The sequence below is a fragment of the Neolamprologus multifasciatus genome, chromosome 6 (assembly GCF_963576455.1).
Source record: "Neolamprologus multifasciatus chromosome 6, fNeoMul1.2, whole genome shotgun sequence".
In the NCBI taxonomy this organism is placed as follows: Eukaryota; Metazoa; Chordata; class Actinopteri; order Cichliformes; family Cichlidae; genus Neolamprologus; species Neolamprologus multifasciatus.
In genome coordinates this window covers 11357728-11379950 of record NC_140444.1, presented here as the reverse complement: position 1 = coordinate 11379950, position 22223 = coordinate 11357728, and the positions used below count along the sequence as shown (strand labels likewise).

At 39.2% G+C, this 22223-nt stretch overlaps 4 protein-coding genes across 4 annotated transcripts; 1 reads left to right on the top strand and 3 right to left on the bottom strand.

The window, feature by feature from the left end:
- Positions 1–578: 578 nt before the first annotated feature.
- On the bottom strand, positions 579–9995 carry LOC146516512 (uncharacterized). The gene is made up of 6 exons (XM_085163554.1): positions 9790–9995; positions 5928–6227; positions 5685–5726; positions 5455–5562; positions 2290–5241; positions 579–2191 (listed from the first exon to the last, which is right to left on the bottom strand). Exons 1-5 carry the CDS (start codon positions 9827–9829, stop codon positions 4946–4948), a joined length of 786 nt encoding a protein of 261 aa, XP_085019680.1. The 5' UTR covers positions 9830–9995; the 3' UTR covers positions 579–2191; positions 2290–4945.
- On the bottom strand, positions 7189–16373 carry LOC146516511 (uncharacterized). Its single transcript, XM_085163556.1, has 4 exons — positions 14360–16373; positions 13941–14261; positions 12295–12440; positions 7189–10821 (listed from the first exon to the last, which is right to left on the bottom strand). Exons 1-4 carry the CDS (start codon positions 14424–14426, stop codon positions 10477–10479), a joined length of 879 nt encoding a protein of 292 aa, XP_085019682.1. The 5' UTR covers positions 14427–16373; the 3' UTR covers positions 7189–10476.
- A 191-nt stretch (positions 16374–16564) lies between these two features.
- On the top strand, positions 16565–19063 carry LOC146516510 (uncharacterized). The gene is made up of 4 exons (XM_085163096.1): positions 16565–17082; positions 17220–17471; positions 18046–18132; positions 19056–19063. Exons 1-4 carry the CDS (start codon positions 16953–16955, stop codon positions 19061–19063), a joined length of 477 nt encoding a protein of 158 aa, XP_085019222.1. The 5' UTR covers positions 16565–16952.
- Positions 19064–19251: 188 nt separating this feature from the next.
- Positions 19252–20757, bottom strand: LOC146516509 (uncharacterized). The gene is made up of 2 exons (XM_085163497.1): positions 20045–20757; positions 19252–19484 (listed from the first exon to the last, which is right to left on the bottom strand). The coding sequence occupies exons 1-2, from the start codon at positions 20395–20397 to the stop codon at positions 19358–19360; spliced, it is 480 nt and encodes a 159-aa protein (XP_085019623.1). The 5' UTR covers positions 20398–20757; the 3' UTR covers positions 19252–19357.
- Positions 20758–22223: the final 1466 nt, after the last annotated feature.

Below are 22223 nucleotides of genomic sequence, written 5' to 3'. Positions count from 1 at the left end.
GGCTGCCATACCCGTTGTGTGTCTGTGAGCGAGGGAGGGAGAAAAAGGAAAAGAACGAGCTGTCATGAGCAAAAAACGGGAGCTGGAAGCATGTAAATATAATAATAACCACTGCAGCCAAGAAGAGTGCCTGACGAGCCCAGTTGTAAGTAAGCTATTAAGACTCGACTGTACACTGTGTTCGTGTTTTCCTCTGAAACAATAAGTTCGGTTGGAGCAGCCTTTCAACGCCTCTCTCTGTCTCTCGCTAGCAAAGTTGACCCAGACAACAAAGTAAAGCTAGTTTTCGGCTACCAGCCGGACACAGAACCCACCGTATTAGCCAGAAGTCCCTTTACTACGGTTTGGAGCCGCGGACCTTCAGTAACAGTAATAAATCACAGCAATAGTACATTCATGAAGTTGTAAACAGCATGATAATATATTAAGTAATCCAAAGTATTCAGAATACGTTACTCTCATCTAGTAACGTAACGGAATACGTTACAGAATACATTTTGGGGCATGTATCCTGTATTCTGTAATGGAATACATTTTAAAAGTAACCTTCCCAACACTGTGCATTATTCTGTGGACTAGATGGCCCAATAATGATTGTACACAGTGACATGCCACTGATGTTAGCACACACACTGCCATAGAAAAGAAAGCAAAATATGTCCAAAGCAGGGTGTTGTGGAAAAGAAATGCCTAAACAGAAGAAGAAGAGTAAAAAAACAAATTAATCATTACATGTGGCTTTCTGATAAAGAAACAAAACTTGTATCAATATTTCAGACTAAGTCAAATATTATTTTTTCCAATAGAGCTTTTGGAAACTAAACTTTTGATTGATGCCACATCAGATGACGCTATTGCTTTTATGCTTTTAAAAATCAGAATATGAGATTTAACCTCTTTTGTTATTGAAACAATAGAATACTTTATGAACGATATGACCAGTGAATTAAAGACATAACCAAGTTTTTCTGGTATAAACGTGCTTTTAATTTTACATTAAACAGTAGAGTCTATCACTAAAATATATGACCAAATTATCTTATTAATAGAACTATATATAACATTTCTTCTTCTTTTCTAGGTACATAGACAGAGTTTATACATAGAAAACATTCTTCACAGAGTGACTCTATTATTAGTGTTGCCCCTTTGTGACGTCTGAATAGAGAGTTAGTTCTGCTGCTGGAGGACTGGTGGCTTCCTGCTCTTTTTCAGTGAATCAATTTTTATTACTGTCAGGAAGTGTGTTCCCATTTTTCTGAAACTTGGCAGATTCATAGTGGACCAGGTCTGCAAGAGGACTGACAGTAGCATAAACAGATGGCAGTGAGGTCTTTTGCTATTTCTGTTCCTTTATCTCGTCATAACGATGATCTGTCATATTTTCCTGTTAAGAAAAAGGAGACCAGGATGATAGATGCAATGGTTATGCTCATATGCAACTGAACACACACATGCATTCACACATACCTCTTTGTTAGCTTGTATCCTCTCCTTTGATGATTTCTCAACAACGACATGCTGAGATGGAGTAGGAGGATTTGAATAAATACAAACGACAAAATACAAACCATAAATTGTGTGTCTGTTTATCCTGAGCGAGTAAATGTTCTCTTTCCGACTGTTAAATCACACACTCTGTTTCAAAAGTTGAGCTGAATGTTTGTTTTGAGAGGCCACAAACTCCAATGTAAATCAAGAAGATCTGGCTGATTTGATGGCTCAGCTAAACACCTTTCTATGCAACCAATGAACATCTGCAAGCTGCTTTTCAGTATAGCTTCACCCTAGATCCTCCATTCATGCTATATTAGATTTAATGAGTGTGATATTTATAATCCCCGATGCCCTCTCTGTTCTACAATGCTGCACTCTCTTTTAGCTTTTCATATATGGACATTGAAGGAGGGACAGGTCTCCAAAATGGACTAGTGATCTTCCATTGACAATGGTTGAAATATTTGGGCGTAACTCACATTTAAGAAAGTCTCTGATCTGACAGCTGATACTGTTAAAAATAGATGAAACAGAATGTGTATGTATATTTTATGATATTTCCAGCCCTCACCTGGAATGAGTGGATGTGGATGAGTCACTGTCACTGGAGAGAGGGGTGCCGATAAAGCCATCGCCGGAGGCAGCACTGCCACTGGAGCTGAGAAAGTACCACCACCAGGTCTACCAACTGAGTCTCAGTGAGTGTAAAAATCAAAGCACAAAATTATTTTTTTTCAGGATATATGTAAAGATTCGAGGATCTTTATTTCTGTGTTTCTTAGAGAGACATACCTGTGAAATGTGGTCTAGTGCTGGAGGCAGAGCCGGCACCAGAGGCAGAGCCAGAGCCGCTGCTGGAGACAGCACCAGGACCACCAACTGAGTCGCCAGCTCCACTGTGGCTACAGTAAAGGCCTAGTATGTCAAAGAAAGAAAACTTAGCATTTGGTGATGTTCATAGGCTCAAGACTTCAGGGAGTCACTGACCTAAACAAATTTTCATCTAAGTGTTAAAATCATTCCTTGAATGTGTAATTATTTTAGTTTGTCCAACAGCTTTAGGCCCGTTAAAAATTGGGGCCTATGGATAAAAGGTGGAAAGGTTTTAAAACTTGAATTAAAGGCCTTTGCACCAAGCATGTTGTGACAAAACAATAAAAAATTCAGAATTTTTTGGAAGCAAACTTATTGTGTAACAGTGAAAGCATCTTTTGCAAAAATATGTCCTCAAAGAATGCACTACAGAAAAGTGGAGTAAATGCTAAGCAACGATGGGCTGGTTGTGATGTTTCTAAACAAGAAAAGATAGAAATGTCTAATATCATTGTACATTCAGTGCATTTTGAGACACAAGGGCACTTGTTAACAAATGCAGTGGGCCGATTGGTCAGATGTATTTAGTCACATGCACAAAGTTGGACAAATTGTGCTTGAGCTGCAAATCTGTCATGTGCAATTAAGCATTTGGTGTGAACGGCTGCATTAAGAATAGGTGAGTCCAAAAACATATTTTTAAGCCAAATATTTCTATGTGCCCAGTATGTGAAGTCCTTTAAGGTGAAATTCTGTTCTTCAATCTCATCTATTTTTTTTATTTTATTTTAAATGTATAGTGGTGGTGTACAGCAGAGAAATTCCAAAATGTTCCACTGTCCAAAATCTGTTTGACCACTTTATTTTATTTTACTGTGCACATGTGATAAGTTTTATTGAGTAAAAAGCACAGCTACAAAATCAGCAAGAAAATGAATACAAGTACCCAAGTAAGTAGAACTACTTGACAAATTTATTTGTGTTCAAGTATTGCATTTAATTAGTTAACTTACTTATATATCATGCAAATGTATTTTTTTTTATTATGCTCTCCATTGTTACTGTGCTTACAGTTTATGTTGAAAACAATGATAATAGTAAAAATGATAATGATATTACCTGTCAATATGCAGAGAGTGAATTTTAATAATATCATAATTTTTCAGTTTTTTATATATTTAGCTAAATTTTCCCAAGATCAGTCACAAAATCGGTAATTTACTCTGATCTAGCTGTTATAGCCTCACTGTTACAATTTTGTATTTCTAAACAAATAAGAGCATGCCAGTTCTGTGTCCCTACTACATAACTTGAAATATTTGCACAACATTACAGAGGGAGGATCTGGATCTGGATGGCCCTTTAAACAGAAAGAGTGAGAGAAGCAGAGGGAGAATGGGAGAAGTAAAAGAGAGAGATAAAGGGTGACCGTGTTGACTCATCGTCAGACCAGATAATCACCTGCTGCATCTGCTTGGAGCAAAATGCTGTATACATCACAGAACAATGTCTACAATGTCCCTCTTATCTTTGGATTAAAATACTTATCATAACAGATATTTATATCCAGACACCAGATATTCTAGTGAAGAGACATTGTTGTACTTCATCCAGAGGCAAGGAATTATGTAAATGTACTGCAGCTACTACTGCTGTAGCTTGAAAGCTGTGTGAAAAACTGTGCATATCTGCAATGCAGTTAGAGCAAATGAAATTCAATTTACTCTCTTAAAAAAAACAAAAGGGTTCCATGATTCAAGATCATCCTGCCAAACAAGAAATATGAGAGACACAGAAGAATGTTGAGCGCACTTTCTTGAAGGGATTTGAGTTAAATTGTGTCACATTAATATAGATTGGTAACATTAATTGAGGGCACACATATCATCTGTGTGTTTTGTATTCAGACTCACAGTATAACTCTGCTTTCCTTCAAACAGCTTCTTACTTACAAAAGACCTTGTGGTGACTGATGGGTCTAGTTGTCTTACCCAATCACAGCTCTGTCAAAAAGGCATGCAAAATTGTTGCTACTGCTCAGTCATCTTCAAAGAGGAAACAAATGTGCATAATTTGAGTTGTTTATGAAATACTTGAACTGTTTATTTTCAGAGATTTTATTTAAACAAGATTTTAGACACAATAAACCTGTTTTAAATCATTGGAAAAAGAGATGTGTTGTGCTCAGTGCTCAAAACTCACTGCACAGTCAAACGGTAAATGGTCTGAGTCTGAATGGTCTTTTTTAAAACTTTGGTTTCAATCCATCAGGTTTTAGGTCACCAAGTCAAAATTCAAATTAGGGCTTTGATCCTATTCTAGGGACCTTAATCAAAACAAAGATAAGTGAGACACATGCGAATGAACCTACGCCCTTTTTCTTTGCTCATATCACTTTCTCAGTTTCAGTCTCATATAAATAAGCATGTATACAAAACACATATACAATAGAAAAACAGTCTGAAAAAATCTATGTATTGTTTGCTATGTATATAATTTTCACATTACACATTATGCCTGATATGAAGTTAAATAATGACTTGAAGCTGGATTTTTAAAATATTTAAATCACAAGAAGAAAATACACGTTATAATCAAGAAGTGAAATGTTCCAGTAGAAATACTTTGTCTAACATCAGCATTGAGTTGAGATGTTGCTATAGATTGTAGATTCTTCTGTTGATTTTGGCTTAGGGGATGATTTTATAGACGCTACACAGTCGGGTGCAACCATGCTGGACTCTGTTTGATTTGTGAAGGTAACAGTTGTGTAGATGAGATTGCCCGAGTCCTTCTGAGGCTCTGATGTATCTTGATTGGCGCTCTTAGTTCCACCATCTGTTTCTTGATCCTCCTTGGATGGAGAGGCATTCTTGTCATTGCAGGCATCTTGTTTTTGACAGGACCTGAACACCAGGTCATAGTACTGTCCTGTAAAGAGGTAAAGACGAACCAGCAATCAGTCATTCCTCTGATATCAAAACTACCCTCATCCTTATTCGACTTTGACTTCCTGAGAATAGTTAGTTATGTAGTTCCACATTACTGAATTAATCAGCCAGTGACAACAACTGTGGTGTTTGAAACTGCTGTTAAATTAGTATTTTGAAGCTACGCAAATAAAAGTTTGTTAATTTTTTATACCAGATGATGCATTGATGTTACTGTTTCGATGTCTGAAGAAAATCAGAAGTCCCACGCCCAGCACTAGCACCACCACACCGAGAGTTACTCCAGTATACACCACTGTCTCTGAAAACGTTATAGGTCTTATAAATCAGCAACAATATTTCACACTGGACTTTATCAGATATATGTACACACACACACACACACACACACACACACACACACACACACAGCCATTTGCTTACCAGAAAGAGAAGCATGTGTATAGGCTGCCTTATCTTGGTTAGCTGTGCATAAATAACAAAAAGTGAAGTAAGTTAATTTTGCCTCAGCTCTGCTGAGCTAGTGTCTCAGTTTTTTTTCACTGTCTCATGCAGAAAACACAATCTGAGACCCTGTTGTGAAATACTATTGTCAATGACAAGAAACGTGAAAGTCAGAACAGATAACATAATGAAAGCTTTACGTACAGAATATAATCAACTCACCTAAAACTGTAAGGATTACTTGATTATATGTGTCCAAACCAACTCGTTCAATTCCACACCAGTAAGTTCCAGAGTCATCTTCTTTCAGGTCAGAGATAGTGACACTGAATGTATTTCCTTTATCTTCAATTTTGTATTTTTTATTTGAAATGGTAGTGCTGCTTATGAGGATGTCTTGATATGTGCATTGTCCTTTGCAGAAATATTTGACGTTGGAGTCGGCGTTGGAGTGAGAGCAGGTTACTGTGATAGAGCTGCCCTTGTTTCCTGTTACTGACATAGCTTTAGTCTCCCATAATACTAGAAAAAACACACGCACACACACACAGAGCACCAACAGTCAGATCATGTTGTGGTTTATAATCAGAAGTATATATTTGAACTATACTCTGTATTATCTGTAGCTCATCCACTAACTGAAGCCATTTTTGCTGTCTTCTCTTTAGGACTACCGCCTTTCAGCCAGCATACGTTGAATTGGCTGTTGCAGAAAAACAAAATAAGAATAGTTGGTAGGCAGCTCTTCTTAGCTAAAAGACAGAGCTTTCTGTTTCTGAGATAACCATATTATGAATATGCCCTTTCTTACGCATCATACAGAACCAAGTGTGGAAAAAAAGGATTCATTACATTTGATATAATATATAATCCTTTTTACTTCCCAGCAGCACAGAGTCCATGTCTATAATACCAAATACAGTTAAAAGAAAACTTTCATATTTCATTGCATTAATCATTAGCCTTTTTTAGTATTATGTGCAAATTTGTTATCACTGAGTTTAATATTCAGTATTTTGCTTACATACAAAAGTAAGCAAGGAGCTTATTTTTGATTTTGGGGTTTGTTTGTTTTTTCAAACATCAACATAGTTTTATTGTAGATGCTATGCTTACATTTTTTTTTTGGTCCTTGCACTCATTAACCAACTTATTTAATCAAACCAAAAACTAACAGTTTTTAATCAAAACTATTAGCCACTATGATGTGAATAGTCAGTTGTTTATTCATTTTGCTGGATAAAGGCCTGCAGTCTTTTTTTGTAGTTTTCAATAAGTCTTATGTTGAGCAATTCCAGCTATTTTTCTTTGGGAAATCTCTCAAATTCCTCCAGATTTAACCTCCAGATTTAATATTTCTTATGGACTTTGGTCACCCCCCAGCCTTTCAATGTGATTCAAGTCAGGGCTTTGTGCAGGCTAGTCAACAACCTTCAATTTAATCTTCTGGAGGAAGTTCTTCAGCAGAAGTGACATATGATTATTTTTGGTTGTTGATGTGTTTGAACACAAATCAACAGCCAATACTCAGTTTTAATGCTGACTGCTTGAGGTTTTATTTAACAATCTTCAAATCTTCCTTCTTTCCTCATGATTTATTCCACCTTGATGAAATTCCCAATTTAAGAGACACTGAAGCATCCCCACAGCATAATACTCATTTTGAGGATGGCTTTGGATTGTATGCCTCTCCCATTTTCCGCCAAACATAAGCAGTGCGTCTGTGGCCAAAGAACTCCAGTTTTGTCTCATCTGACCAAAGGACACACATACAGTATGCATAATGGTTTTCCATGTTATCCGTAGCATACTCCAGTCTGTCTTGAAGATGTGTCTTTTGCAGAATTTTAGTATTTCTTTTTCTCCCAAAAAGTTGATTCATCTGGATGCAGCATTTTCAGTAGGAGAAGCATTTCATCACTAAACAAAGTAACTTCTTCAGTCTGAGTGCAGGTTTCCCCAATCTTATAAACAGTACATTTGCATAATGACTGAAACTAGTCCACTAAATGAGCAAAGGGCTGGGAGGTCAGTTCCTTGATCATTAATATGCAAATTCTCATGACCATTGATCAAAGGCCACTAATCAAAGACCATGAGTACCATTCAGAGAGAGTTGGGGAAGGGCTGCAATCACAGCATTGTAAGATGGCGAAAGATGTACCCTTAGGCCACCTCCTTGATTCAGAGATGGTCTTTCCCTTTTCACGTAAATGGCTTCCTTGACTCCCCGCTCAAACCAGCGTTCCACCCTGGATGTGTACATCCTCATCCTTGAAAGAGTGTCCACTGGCCTGTAGGTGTAAATAGACTGCAGAGTCCTGGCCTGACAAGGTAGCTATTCTGTGTTGTGCCATCCGCTTCACCAGAGGTTGTTCTGTTTCCCCCGATGTATAAATCCTGGGAATACTCCTGGCACTTGACAGCGTACACTATTTTACTCTGTTTCTCTGTTTCACCAATTTTTGGTGAAGCGTGTTTTGGGGTTTAAAAGATTTAAAAGTCACAGAGACACGGTGTTTAGAAAAAATTAATCTCAGCTGTCGTCCTTCTCTCTTGGATCGACTTTCTTTAGGTGCCTTCTCAGCTTTGACAAATGTCCAACTGGGATAACCACATTTGATCAGGGCCTTCTTGGTGTGATGTTTTTCTGCTTCCCTGGCCGCTGTGTCTGTGGGGGTGGTATTCGCTCTATGTTGTAGCGTCCTGATGACACCCAGTTTATGCTCCAGTGGATGATGAGAGTCAAACCTTAAATACTAATCCTTATGCGTAGGTTTACGGTACACATCAGCTTTTACATATTCCCCGTTAGTGATGGAAATCTCACAGTCTAAGAAGGCTAACCTACTACTTTTCATATCCTCCCTGGTGAATTTGATGTGTTGGTGCACCAAGTTAATGTGATCCGTGAATTGTGGTACATCCTGAGATTTGATTTTCACCCAGATGTCATCCACATACGTGAACCAATGACTTCATGGTGTTCCAGAGTAGGATAGCAAAGGGTACATCTTTCGCCATCTTACAATGCTGTGATTGTAGCCATTCCCCAACTCTCTCTGAATGGTACTCATGGTCTTTGATTAGTGGCCTTTGACCAATAAGCTTTGATCAGTCATCTTTGATCAATGGTCATGAGAATTTCCATATTGAATAATAATTATTTAATAATACAATAATTTCCATATTGAATGGTAAAATGGCAAATGGCAAATGTATTTGTATAGCACTTTACTTAATCCCTAAGGGCCACAAAGCGCTTTACACTACATTCAGTCATTCACACTGGTGATGGCAAGCTACATTGTAGCCACAGTTGCCCTGGGGCGCACTGACAGAGGCGAGGCTGCTGGACACTGGCGCCACCGGGCCCTCTGACCACCACCAGTAGGCAACAGGTGAAGTGTCTTGCCCAAGGACACAACAACCGAGACTGTTGGAGCCAGGGCTCGAACTGGCAACCTTCTGATTACAAGACAAACTGCCAACTCTAGAGCCAGATCATCCGGAGGTTATCAAGGAACTGTCCTCCCACCCCATTGTTCCTTCAGTGGTGTTAGTTTCAGTCATTATGCAAATGTACTGTTTATAAGATAGGGGAAACCTGCAGTCAACTGAGACTGAAGAAGTCACTTGTATGAGTGACAAAATGTTTCTCCCATTGAAAACGTTACATCCAGATGAACAGAATCAACTTTTTGGGGATTTACTTACCTGGATGATTGAGCATGCATCAAGATATTTCTTGTTCTGCAACCTTGCAGTGATTGTCTTCTTTGAAACTACAGTTCCCAACTTAGTTATTCACTAATTTCTTGGCAGTTGTTTTCAGGTCTTTAAACACATCTCTTTTCTTTTTGAAGTCTTTGAAAGATTTCTTTTCCTGTGTCTGCCAGGATTATTGTGTACTGCGTGGCTCTCTTTGAATTTCTTGATGATGTTTCTCAATATCGCTCATTCCTACTTTGATAATTATTTTTGTTACGCAAAATTTGTGTTTAAATATGCAAATGAGGCATTTCCCATGAAATGTGCAAAGGCTTTTGTAAAGTGATCAGTTAAAAGAGGACAGTAAACTTACCTTCCAAAAGAAATATCACAAAGATCAAAGTCATCTCCATGCTTCACGTAAGGTTTCTTTTTGTTACCGTCCTTGGGCTTTACTTTAATCACCCTGATTCTTTGCCCTTGCGAGTCTTTCTAAATGAATACCAAGTCTGCTTTTCTTCACGGGTTCCTCTTTTTCGTTTCACTTCCTGTCTTTCATCAGTTTCCTCTGTCTAATTCTTTCCCCAAAAACCATGACCATCAGCATGTCCCTCCCATGCGCTTTTCTCACAATGAGTAATCAAGAGGTAACAGGTCAGTAAATAATAACTACAAGAAAAACTTCAGATATAAACCTGTTTGTTTATTTTGATAAATATTATAAAAATTGTAGAGCAAAGTGACACTGCTTAAACCATCCACTCAGATTTTTTTGTTTTTCGTTTTTTCTTTTTGCCATTTAAACAAAACAAAAATATACACTAAAAAAATTGCATAAAGATCCAAAAGTTTTGAGTTACTCAGGTCTGTCTGGCATTCAAACACTGTAAAAGGATAAAACTAGTATATTAAATCAGGATCTGGATCAGGATTGGTCATTTCATTTCATTAGTTTAATTATGAATTACATATTTACCAAGCTACTCTATATCACTAGTACTTTTTGTGAGAGGCTGATTGAAACCACACTACTAAGACTTACGGTGTGATTAGCCTAGAATTATCTTTTGACATTTAAACAGTTCATCTCCTCTTTAATAGGTTCGTGTTTAGGACAACTATGTACATGAAGACTGTGATAGACATGCTCTTCTAACTGGCTGAGATCCAGATGTTGGTACTGGCAGATATTTCCTAGTACATCCACATCAACATATTCACCAACGCCGAATGAGAGAGCAGACTCCCGATGCTTTGGTAGGAAGCTGGAACAGAGGTCAGGTGGTGGTGGTGGTGGTGGTAATGGTAAAGATGAAGGATCACCGCAGTTTGGGGCCGAACAGCTGCAGCAACATTGAGGCTCAGCTTTTATACCTGGCATCATAGTCTCATAGTCAGACGTTACCTGCAAGATACCAGAAGAACACTTAGAGTGAGATCATGTTTTCTTTGTGCTGAGTAAACAATGTGGCATTTTCTGCAGTCAAATTACACATTACAACACTATTGTGTATCTATAGGCATACATGGAGTATATAGATTTTGATTCATCACCAGTAACTATTTATGATTGTATTTTTGTTAGCTTAGAATGAGCCTTTTCTACAGAGCCTTCTTTAAAAAAAGATTCAGTAGGCCAGAGCAGACAAACCAAACATTACATTCAAGTGACAGCTGCCAAAGATTCTCCTACATGTTTAGTAAGGGAAAAGTGAGGACGATAGTCAGTTTGTTGGTCATCAACCTCATCCTCAACTCTGGTCCTTTTCAATTAATTTATTTATTTTAAATACATTATTGAAAAAAAATAGATAAGTGGTAAAAAAAACTTTTTAATGAACAAGCATCAAAATGGTTTTATACTCTATGGAAATCTATTGAGTCACCACTTCTGTTTATGCCCCAGTGGGGGCAAAGCCCACAGTTTGAGAACCTCTGCCTTAGAGGAAGGGTTCATTGGAAATAAATACATCTTCAAAACCTACCAGTTTTTAATCAAAGCAGAGACTTGGAAAATTAAAGAAGTCATCACACGAGTAATTACACACAGATTTCAACTACACTACAGGGCAAACAAGCATATCATTCTCCAGTGTATTTTGTGAACATACCTCCATGTCAATTCCTTCAGCTAATCTGAAAAAATGTCCAAAGAAGTAGTGGAGATGGTGGGACATATTGTAAACGTAACAAAAAACTAAACTATAAAAAGCTTCCAAACTAAAAATCAAGACCTTTTATCAGGCCAGAGAAGTGGGCATGAGCATTAAGACACAATGCATGTGTGATCGTGACACTCACTCACACTGTTTGTGGGAATCATTTTGCTACTCATAAGATAAACATGATAACACTTTAAAGCCTGAACCATGAAATAATTCAATCCAATGTAAAAAAAAATGCATATATGAGGGGATAAGTGAACTTTAGATTACTAGTATACTTTTTGCTATGTTGGTCAAAGTGTTTTTATTTATGTTATTACAGCAGATAACTCAGAAACTTGTCAGCAATGTTATTGTTTTTGTAGGTATCTCTGCTAACACACAGCTTACATTAGCTTTAGGAAAATAGTTATCAGAAAACATTTGCCAGGTAAAGGTATTTTGTGAGCCTGTCAACTCCATGCAGTGATTTTACTATTATTTCTTTTCTGAAGGTGTGTTTTTCAGAGTAAGCTTATGACATGTTATGTTCTACCTTTATGACTCATCACTGACATCCTCTTCACATTTTGACCTGTTATTGCGATATAACTTTAGGTTTCATGAATGTTTCACATTTCATAAATGTTACTGACTAATAATGAGAAACTGCAAATGTACAGTGTTGAACCACTTTGCTGTTGCTTATCTAAAAGTGTCTGCGGTGGACAAACCTCTTTATTCTGCAGTGGGATTGATCTTCTGTGTTTCAGAACCAGTAGAAGACATAATGTGAACAGACACACAAACATGAGTGCTGCCACGCACATAACAGCAGTCAGGACCAGCGGCAGGTGGAACAACAGCTGAGGTTCATATGCTGGAACATTTACACAAATACAAATCTCAGTGCTAATAAAACAGATGAAAATACACGCGCACACAAACACATCACTTACTCTCTATTGTGTCTTCACTATTGGCTGGTATTACTTTTACAGGAAAATGAAAATACAAAAAGAGGAATTTATAAATGAGCAAATAAAATGAAAGTATGCACAGAGGTACCCCGACTTCCTCCCACAGTCCAAAGACATGCAACTAATGAGGTTTGGTTAATTTGTGATTTTAAATTGCCCCATAGTGTAAGTGGTTGGCTCTCTCTATGTGTTAGCCCTGCATGAGATTGGCGGCCTGTTCAGGGTGTACTTAAGGCCACCCTATAGTGGCTGGGATTTAGTCTCTGGCCCTCCAACCCTTGGAAAATGTGTTGAAAATTCTAATTGAATTCTTATTCAATTTTTAAAAATGCTTTTCTTTTTCAAATTGCTAAATATGTTACTGCAGCGTGACTTTTTCTTTGCAAGCATGTAAACTACTGGGTGGAAAAGTTTCCATGAGACTGAAGTACCACTTCTCCTTGCTAAGAGTGAAATTGATTCTGTGCACGTGTTCAAGCCCAAAATAGCTTCTAACCACCCTGTTTCGCTGTTGGTCTGATATGCTGCTGCGTCGCTCTTTTCCTTTTTTATCTTCATAAATGCTGCCATCTATTTAGGCTGTTCAGGCCAGAAGTCTCAAACTACTTAGCAGCAGACATGGCTTCCTTTCCGGTCATGTCTGTGAAATACTGGTATGTTACCCACATGATTTAGTCTTTATTTAGTTTACTTCCTCAGAAGAAACCTCCAGTCAATTGACAAGAAAGTCCCTTATGTTCTGAGTTTCACTTATAAAACTATGAACGTTAAACTACACTAATGCTTAAAGGGGGGGAAAAATGTCCTTAAATACACTTGAATATTGCTTGAATGTTGTTGAAAAGGAGATAACTGAATCTGACCTTTTGTAACAAAGTAATAACACAATCAATAACACAAATTTGCTTTTGTTAATTATACAAAATTAATTTATAAGTGTGTACTTTAAAGCTTTTCAAGATATTTTCAAATTTACATAGAAATATTTTAAAAGGTAAAGTTAAAATAAAAAGTAAGTCCAACTTTTCGACTCCACTGTACATCTTTATAGAAACAGAAACCTCATGAAAGCAGAACATGGAAGGGGAAAAATTAGTACGACTGATTTCTCATGAATGTCATTTATGGCCTATTATTTTTGGGGTCACAAACAGAATTCATAAGAACTATAATATTTTATTCCTGTGAATTCATCACCTTGCTGGACAGCACATATACCGTCTATTTTTTAACCTTAGTTAACTTATTTAACTTATTTATTTCATCTCAGTTGAGGTTGTCCTATGAGACAATTCCCACTAGCCAGAAACCAGTCTGCTCTGAGTAGTTGAAATATGCCTAAGTGGAGACCATATTTAGCCAGCCAGCTGAGAACTGTGGTGTAAATATTTATACTGTACCTTGGGAAACATTCAGTTTTATGGCGCTGTGATAATCAGGTTTGAGGCTGATATCCACTCCACACTGGTACGTCCCACTGTCATTTAACCTCAGTTTATCCACCTTGACAATGAAGAAGCTTCCAGTGGTGTTGTCATACACGGAGAAGCGTCCTTTGGTCTCCCACCGGTTATGTTTGTCTGTCATTATCAAGTAACTGGAGCATTCATCAATACGGCACAAGTACTTCAAATTCTCCGTCAGGCCATTTGGATATTCACATCTGAAGACAAAACTCTCACCTTCCACACCAGAAAAAACTGTGGTTTTGGTGCCAATTACTGCTGTCATAAAACATTGGTGTTAGTTACACATTTTAATTATTTTTGTAATAAGCAGACTAGTACTAGGTTTTAAATCTAAATAATATAAAACTCACCTTGGATGTGTAGTATAGTAATAATGACAGCTGTAGTTATTCTCCATGAGTCAAAGATGGTTCCCATTACTTCCAATTTACCTTCAGGCCAGAGTCAGGTTCTCCCCTCAGCCACTGAAGAAGGTAACAACCTGGACTAATGATTGTCTCCCTGTGTTCAGTCAGGTGCTTTCATGGTCATGGCTTTGAAACTCTTCCTCTTTCATGTAAAAAACTGTACACCCATAACATTCAACCACTGCAGGAAGCGGTTTCATTTTTTATAATAAACCAACTGTGCACCAGTTATTCAGCACGTTTAGTGACTGTTGAACTTTCTTCAGCATTAAGCAGGTAGAGAGACTTTATATTTTTCATAGAGATGGTAAAAGAAACTAATGTTGGACTAAAATTTGGTAGGTTCTTGGAAAAATTTTCCATATAGCCCGTTACTCCCAAGTGGACTCCCCCCCCCCCCCCCCCAAAAAAAAAACAAAGCAAAACAAACAAACAAACACTCTTGAGGTCTAATATAGCATTTATTGAGTATTCTTATTAAGTAGGGGTATTTGTGTCAGGGTTCTGGGTCTGAGCAACCCAGGATCCCTGAGCAGTTATGGACTAGTTATATCTTATGTATTTTTGGTGTTGCTTCCCCTTTTGGCTCTATGCTTGTACATATGTGTGTGGGTGGCTGTGTGTCTGAGCACTCGTTTATAGGAGCCTTCAGGCCTGGTGGGTGTGGCCCTGCTGGGGGACTGGCCACACCCGAAGGCACGCACCTGCTGCTGATCAGGCCTCGTCGGGGGAGCTACTTAAGAGAGTCTTGGAGCTCCCACCGACGCGGGATCATTGCGTGAGACTCCACGTCAGTCATCCAGTTCAGCCTAGTTAGTGTATGTGTATGCCCGCGGTTTTATGTGTCCTGACGGCTGCTTCTATTGTGTCCCCAGGAGAAGTGTGGAGTACGGTGGCCCCTAGAGACAAAGCACGTACAAACTCCAAAACACTTGCAAACTCCAAAACACTTGCAAACTCCAAAACACATGCAAACTCCAAAACACATGCAAACTCCAAAACACTTGCAAACTCCAAAACACATGCAAACTCTAAAACACATGCAAACCCCAAAGCACATGCAAATTCCAAAACACAACGGAAGTGCTCCAGGACGCTAGGGGCAGTGTTAAGCTTTTGTTACCTAGTAACTACACAAGCCAGGATGTACCAATGACCGGATTTGGGGTCTGCAGCCTTTGTCACTACCCGATCCGTACCGGAAACCCGATCGGTACCCCGCATGCGCAAATCTTACGTCACTTCCTCTCTTTGCCAACATTGCGACATTCAATATATTTGAATGATACTGTTAGCGCCCAGTTAGCTCCTAGCATTTCTCAACAGCTCTGCCTCCTTTTCGACTGCCCGGGACATTTAAACAATGGATAATCCGTATACAAACAAATTCATGCTTTTCTCCTCAACAGAGAGCGTTCCCCGATTGAACAACAGCGCCGTAAAATAAGAAGAATGGCGCCTAATTACAGACTTAATAATATTGATTTAGCAATGTGTCACGTGAAGATTCATCAGCCAGATTAAGTGTTTACTGACAATTGACAGTGATAGCGGACATCATCACTATTCCAGTCAATCCTCTCCTCACAGACAAGCATAAACACACTCGACTATCACTAAATCAAATTTAACACACGTTTGTAATGACGCCAATTCATTTTACAATGGGGTTCATTCGCTCGGTCAGCAGGTGGCAGTATCCTCGTACACTGGGGAGTACACTGCCATTAAACGAACAGAAGAAGAAGAAAACATCTGCACATGCGCGGTACGGATCGGGTAGACCCCATTTGTACGGTCCGACTTTGCACATGCGCAGTAAGGATCGGGGAGTCCCGATCCGTAACTATCTTTTTATTTTTCGTTTTTGTCTACATTGTACTGAAATGCTTCATTATTGCAAACATTTTAAGATATACTTATTATTCTTAACATCTTAACCGATACTCTGACCCATAACTATACTATACATAACTATATAAATAATAATAATATAAATTATATATATAATAATATATATAATAATATAAATAATATAAATAATATAATATAAATATACATAACTATACTATAAAACGCTACGACCGGAAGTAGACACCTTTCGCGCATGCGGGGTACCGATGGGGTTTCCGGTATGGATCGGGTAGTGACAGCCTTACGGTGTGTTCACACCGAACGCGATGGACGCGAATAGAGCGTCAGGTTTACATGTAAAGTCAATGGAAAAGTGCGATGACGCGCGATTGCGGGTCCCGCGAAAATTCGGAAGCAGATTTGCGTCGCGAAAACGCCAAAACGCGTGAAACGCGAGTCAGTGTAGCGCGTCTGGCGCGTTTGACTCGCGAATAAAACCACGCGCGTGAGTTTTTGTGTTGCATTTTGTGCATACGCGCGTTTCGCGTCTACCGCTCGAGTTGGAAAAATCTGAACTCCAGCGTCAAATCGCGCCGCGACAACCAATCAGGAGCCTGGTGACGTGGCTCTGACCTAGGTCAAAGGGGCAGATCCAGCCAAAGCCGTTCATTCTTCATTCAGTATGGAGGAAAAGCTAATCAGTGCCGTGGCTAATCACCCGGAGCTATACGATGCTAGCTACTACTTTTACCGAGACAGGAATAAAAAGGACCTAGCTTGGAGACACATAAGTGAGGAGATCGGGCAACCTGGTAAGTTCATTCCTTCTTTTTAATTTTCAGACTGACCCGATGAACCCGCGCAAAAGCTAGCAAGCCCGCCTACTGTCCCGCTATTTCCCACTGATGTACAAATACCTTTCCGCTAACAAGATAATGCGTTTATTCAGAGGACATCTGCAGGAGAAAGTGGAAGAGCCTCAGGGACACTTATAATAAGGAGAAGAAGGCAGAGAAGGAGAAGAGGAGTGGGTCTGCAGCAGGATCGGGAAGAAGATGGAAGTTCTTCGCGGTCATGGGGTTTCTGGACCCCTTCCTCACCCCGCGGGAGACTAGCGGTAATATGGTGCGGACCGTGGAGAACTTCTCCCCCGAGGACCAGGGACAGCCCGAAGAGGCAGCAGGGGAGTGTCAGTCAGAAGGTATGTTTACATTGAGTTAATGTAGGCAGTTAATTTATGCGTGTTGTCATACAGGAACATATTTTGTTTATTAATAAACAGTATACAGTAGTCCCGCTGTTCATCCGTCACTGCCTCGCCTTTTCGCTGATTTTTTTTATTGCACCGTACAGCTTTCAACAATGCGCATTGCATTCTGCAGCCCAAATGACAAATCTCCTCCATGTCGTGTCTCCTGCGCTTGCCAAACTTATCATGTTTGGTTTTGATAACCATCACGTCCAATAGAAAAAAACAGCACAAAAACACTCATAACTATGAGCCTCATTCGGAAATACACACCTGCACCGGGAGCAAAAAAGGCGCACAAAAGTGGCGCCGCAGACGGAGAAAAAGCGCGGCATAATACTTTTACGTTTTAAAATCGACAAAGGTTTTCACTTTGAGAATCAACTTGTGAGAACTGTGACTACTGTTCATGTGCTGCAATAAATGAGAGACCACTGTATATAATAATAATAATAAGTATATAATAATATAATATTCTCTATGACTATTGTCTTCAACCTGTTAACATCTAATATTGTCTTGATAGAGTCAAGTAATCATGCAGCAGAGTCCTCAGTCTCTTCTCCTGGCTCCCCAGTCCCTGGTCCCTCAGCTCCTGCTGCTGCACCCACAGGTATGAACATCAAGCACTGACAGCTTTTTACTTGCTTGAATTCCCTTGTGATCACCTTTACTAAATATCTACAACCAATCTGTTTATATCATGTTTTTTTTTCAATTTTGAAAATGAAAATCTAGTAGCAGCCTTCTCATTACTTTGTGTTGTTTTGTGCTGTGTTTTACAGGCCCACAGAGGAGGACAGCTCGAAGGCGGGCGAGGGACGGGTCCCAGGACGGTCCATCGGCGGTGGAGCTGGCCATCCTGGAGTCCCTAAAGAGGCCACGCCCGTCTCCAACTGAACATTTCCTCCTCGGCCTTGTTCCTGCTCTGGAGAGCATGCCGCCTCAGACACGAGAATTCGTGAAATTTCAAATTTATAAATTAGTTTTTGAAAACAGCACAGCTGTGTTAAATTTGGAAACATTGGACCCTAATGATCAGTAGTTTTCTGATAAGGCAGCAGCTCTCCAGGGCAGAAACAATGTTCTTATTTTTCTCCTCCTTCTCCCTGAGGTTCTTCCACTCCAAGCTGGGTCCTTTTTATTCCTGTCTCTCTGTAAATAGTTACATTTCATATATTTATGATAAATGTTTTTGTTAATGAATTTATATTTTTTCAAATAAACATTTATAATGACAAAATGTCTCTGTTCTACTACACAGCAAATATTGGCACCCGACTTGACACAAGTAGAATTTATTTCATATTATACTAATGACAAAACATACTAATACAGTGGGATGCAAAAGTTTGGGCAACATTGTGAAAAGTAATTATTTTCTTGTACAAATCATTGGTTGTCACAATAAAAATAGTCAAATATATCATATAGGAGACACACACAGTGATATTTGAGAAGTGAAATGCAGTTTACAGAAAGTGTGCAATAACTGTTTAAATCAAGCAGGTGCATAAATTGGCAACACAAAAAAAGAGAAATGAAGCCTGGAAGTAAATATTTAGTGTATATCAATGTGTGTCTCCTATATGATATATGTAAGTGACATTTTTCATTGTAACAGTGATTCATACAGGAAAATAATGACTATTAATAAGGTTGCCCAAACTTTTGCACCACACTGTATATAGGAACATAGTGAAGACAAGTTACTTAAGAGAGTAAAAAGAGGTTAGTTTATTTTGGAGTAGAGCTCCATTTATTAAGAAAAATTTAAAAAGACAGGAACACTCTTTAGAGGTTTGTGGGTGGCTCTTAAAAGAGCCGTTGTGGGGAAGTCACTCGGACTTCAAACAGGCTACTCCTTTGGTTGCCAAGACACAGCTCCCTCCACCGAGAAGTGAGCCATGAATTTCTCCCTCACCAGGACAGCCTCTCTGGAGGAGTTGTTTGCTGGCAAGGAACCTGGACAAAATTGTTTAAAATGAGTATTATGTGTACTGCAGTTACAAAATACATTATTGAAATTCCAAAATTACAAATTGCAAAACATAAATCTTACATAAAACATTTTGTAATTATAAGGATAATTACATGATATATATTAGATATAATCTAAAACAGTCTGCGGTGATTATATACAAATATTCAACTATCCCAGAATTAAACCAGGTCTAAATAAAAAGGAGTGAGTATCACTACAAAGGTTAACTCAGTGGTCCTAATGCTACAGTTTGATATCAGCAAACACCGAGCGCATACATTGATATGACACCACAGACATGCTATCATTCAAACACTGATAACAGCATAAATCGAATTAAATCGGGACTTGATGAGACCTTCTGAGTATCACTAGAAATATTATAAACAGTCGTCTCCGTACCACAGTTTGCTATCAGTAAAAACCGAGAGCATTCACTGTTAGCATAGCACGTCCATGTTAGCAGTGTATAAATGGATGGTTTAGCATGTATTAGCACAGGTATCAATAAAGGACTACCGTATTAAATACTTTTACTAACCTCAGGCAGATGGACAGGCGCTCTGCAGGTGGGATTGAGCGCCTGTAATTGGTGTCTAGGCGGGCGATTCTGGGACCGACCCGGGGAAGCAGGTCCTCAAACTGGCCGAGTGAAAGACGGTGATGTCGCTGGAATCGGCCGTCATCCAGGCGCAGCTCCTGGAGCAAATGGTGAAACTCACCAAACTGCTCATGCCTCTGGAGGACCTGATGGACCCAGGTAGGGCGAGGGCGTCTTTTACGCCGCTGCTCTGCTCTCCACAGTACATAGAGAAGGGAGACTCTCTCTTCAAGCGCTAACTCGACAGCTGCCATCTTGCAAAGATACCGGTCTGGCACAACTTCCTCCCACATCCCTCCCACATTTCCGGTTCACGCGCGTCAAAATATCATATTTTGAAGCGCGATGGATTTTTCTTGGACACGCGTTGAGACGCGAATGTGCACGCGTCAAATTAGGGGCGTTTGGGGCGTTTTTGTTCGCGTCCATCGCGTTCGGTGTGAACACACCGTTAAAATGCGGCCTTTAGGCCGATTACGTCACAGCGACACGACGAAGGCTGTCCCAATTCAAAGGCTGCTCGAAATGCGGCCCTCAAATGCGTCCTTAATTTCCCTGAATTTTAAGGATGGGTCGGTGTAGCCTTCATGGCCCAACATATCCCAGATTTCATAGCGCGGCTGTGGTGTGGATAATTTGGCCGAAAAAAACGGCGGAAGCGGAGCCGCCGAAGAGTAAACTTTCAGAAGTAAGTACTGAATATTATGTCACTTATTTATGCGCAAATGTTTTTTTTATAATGAAGAACATTAAAACATTACTGTTGGCCACATGTCAGGAAAGTTATGTGACATTAGTGATGTTTGTACTAACTTGGTTTTAAAGCCTTTACTCCAAAATATAAGCCGTTCAATAGTTGACTTTAATCTTACAGAGAATGTGATGATTTTATGGATAATTAAAGTCAGTCATATATCCACAAACACAACAGGCTGAAAGTCAGTGATGCTGCTCGGTTTGCAGTCCTGAATATCACGGCACAAGCAGGATCCACTGCACTGTTAATGTTAGCTATGTTATATTGCTGCCTCTGTTCGGTGGTGTCGAGCCAAATGGACTTTAATGTGTGTTTGAACGAGCTGACGGTTCACTCGTTAAGCTGAAAGAAAGGTGCTTTAATCACAGGAGTCACACATGTGTCCACTGTACCATCTGGGAACTCTTCTTGTTTCGTAATAACACAGTCCTCCTTCTTTTGTGCTGTTTTGTAGCAGTGTATACACCTGAGACTGTCACCTGTCTGTCTGTCCTGCACTCTCTCACTTTTTCTTTCTCTCTGATTGTGTAATAAAAGTATGAACATGTATTTATAAGTTACACTTGCGTTTGAATCCTGCAGCTTATCACGCATTTGATTTCCATGTGTGACAACTGCAAGTGTCCAGAGTGAGGACAGACTGAGGGACTCACTGCTGCACATCATCTGTGAGGCTTTGCACCCCTGATGATCCACCAGGACAAACTCAGCAATGTGTGAGGAAGAGGAGGAGGAAGAGCCAGCAGCAGCTGACAGATGGAGAGAATAGACAGACTGTTCCCTGTTTGTGAAGGACTGCTAGAAAAATTTAACATAACTAATCGTCTGTCCTGAATCAGTCTTATTAGATAATGTTCAAATAATTTTATCATTACAGTGTTTGCAGTGTGGGAGAAAGTACTCAGGGCCTTCAAGTTACACACTATGAAAGGAAGAAACAAGTTTAATATTCAGAAACCTAAAGTATGTATCAGCAGCTGAATGGACCTAAAAATAAGTGTTTGTTTCAGTTCTATGAAGCTTTGAGTATTTTGGATTAGTAGCAGTGCTGTGTTTGTTGCATCATATTGCTGTAATTGTTTATATGCTTTATATATTCTGAGGTAAGTTGATCTATAGTGTTACATCATATTCTATAATGATGCTATGTGTTTGTATACTTTCTGCCCAGTTTGACCCATTTAGCAGAAGTCAGCCTGTTTAAGGCTCTGATATCTATTCTGTATGACTTAAAGCAGTTATGACATGGTCTGATTTTCTCACCCAATAAAGGAATATTCAATATATCAGTCTACTCTTCATTTTATCAGAAACAGTTATCACAGCTCATATAATTTCTTTTTACACATGTATGTAAGCAAT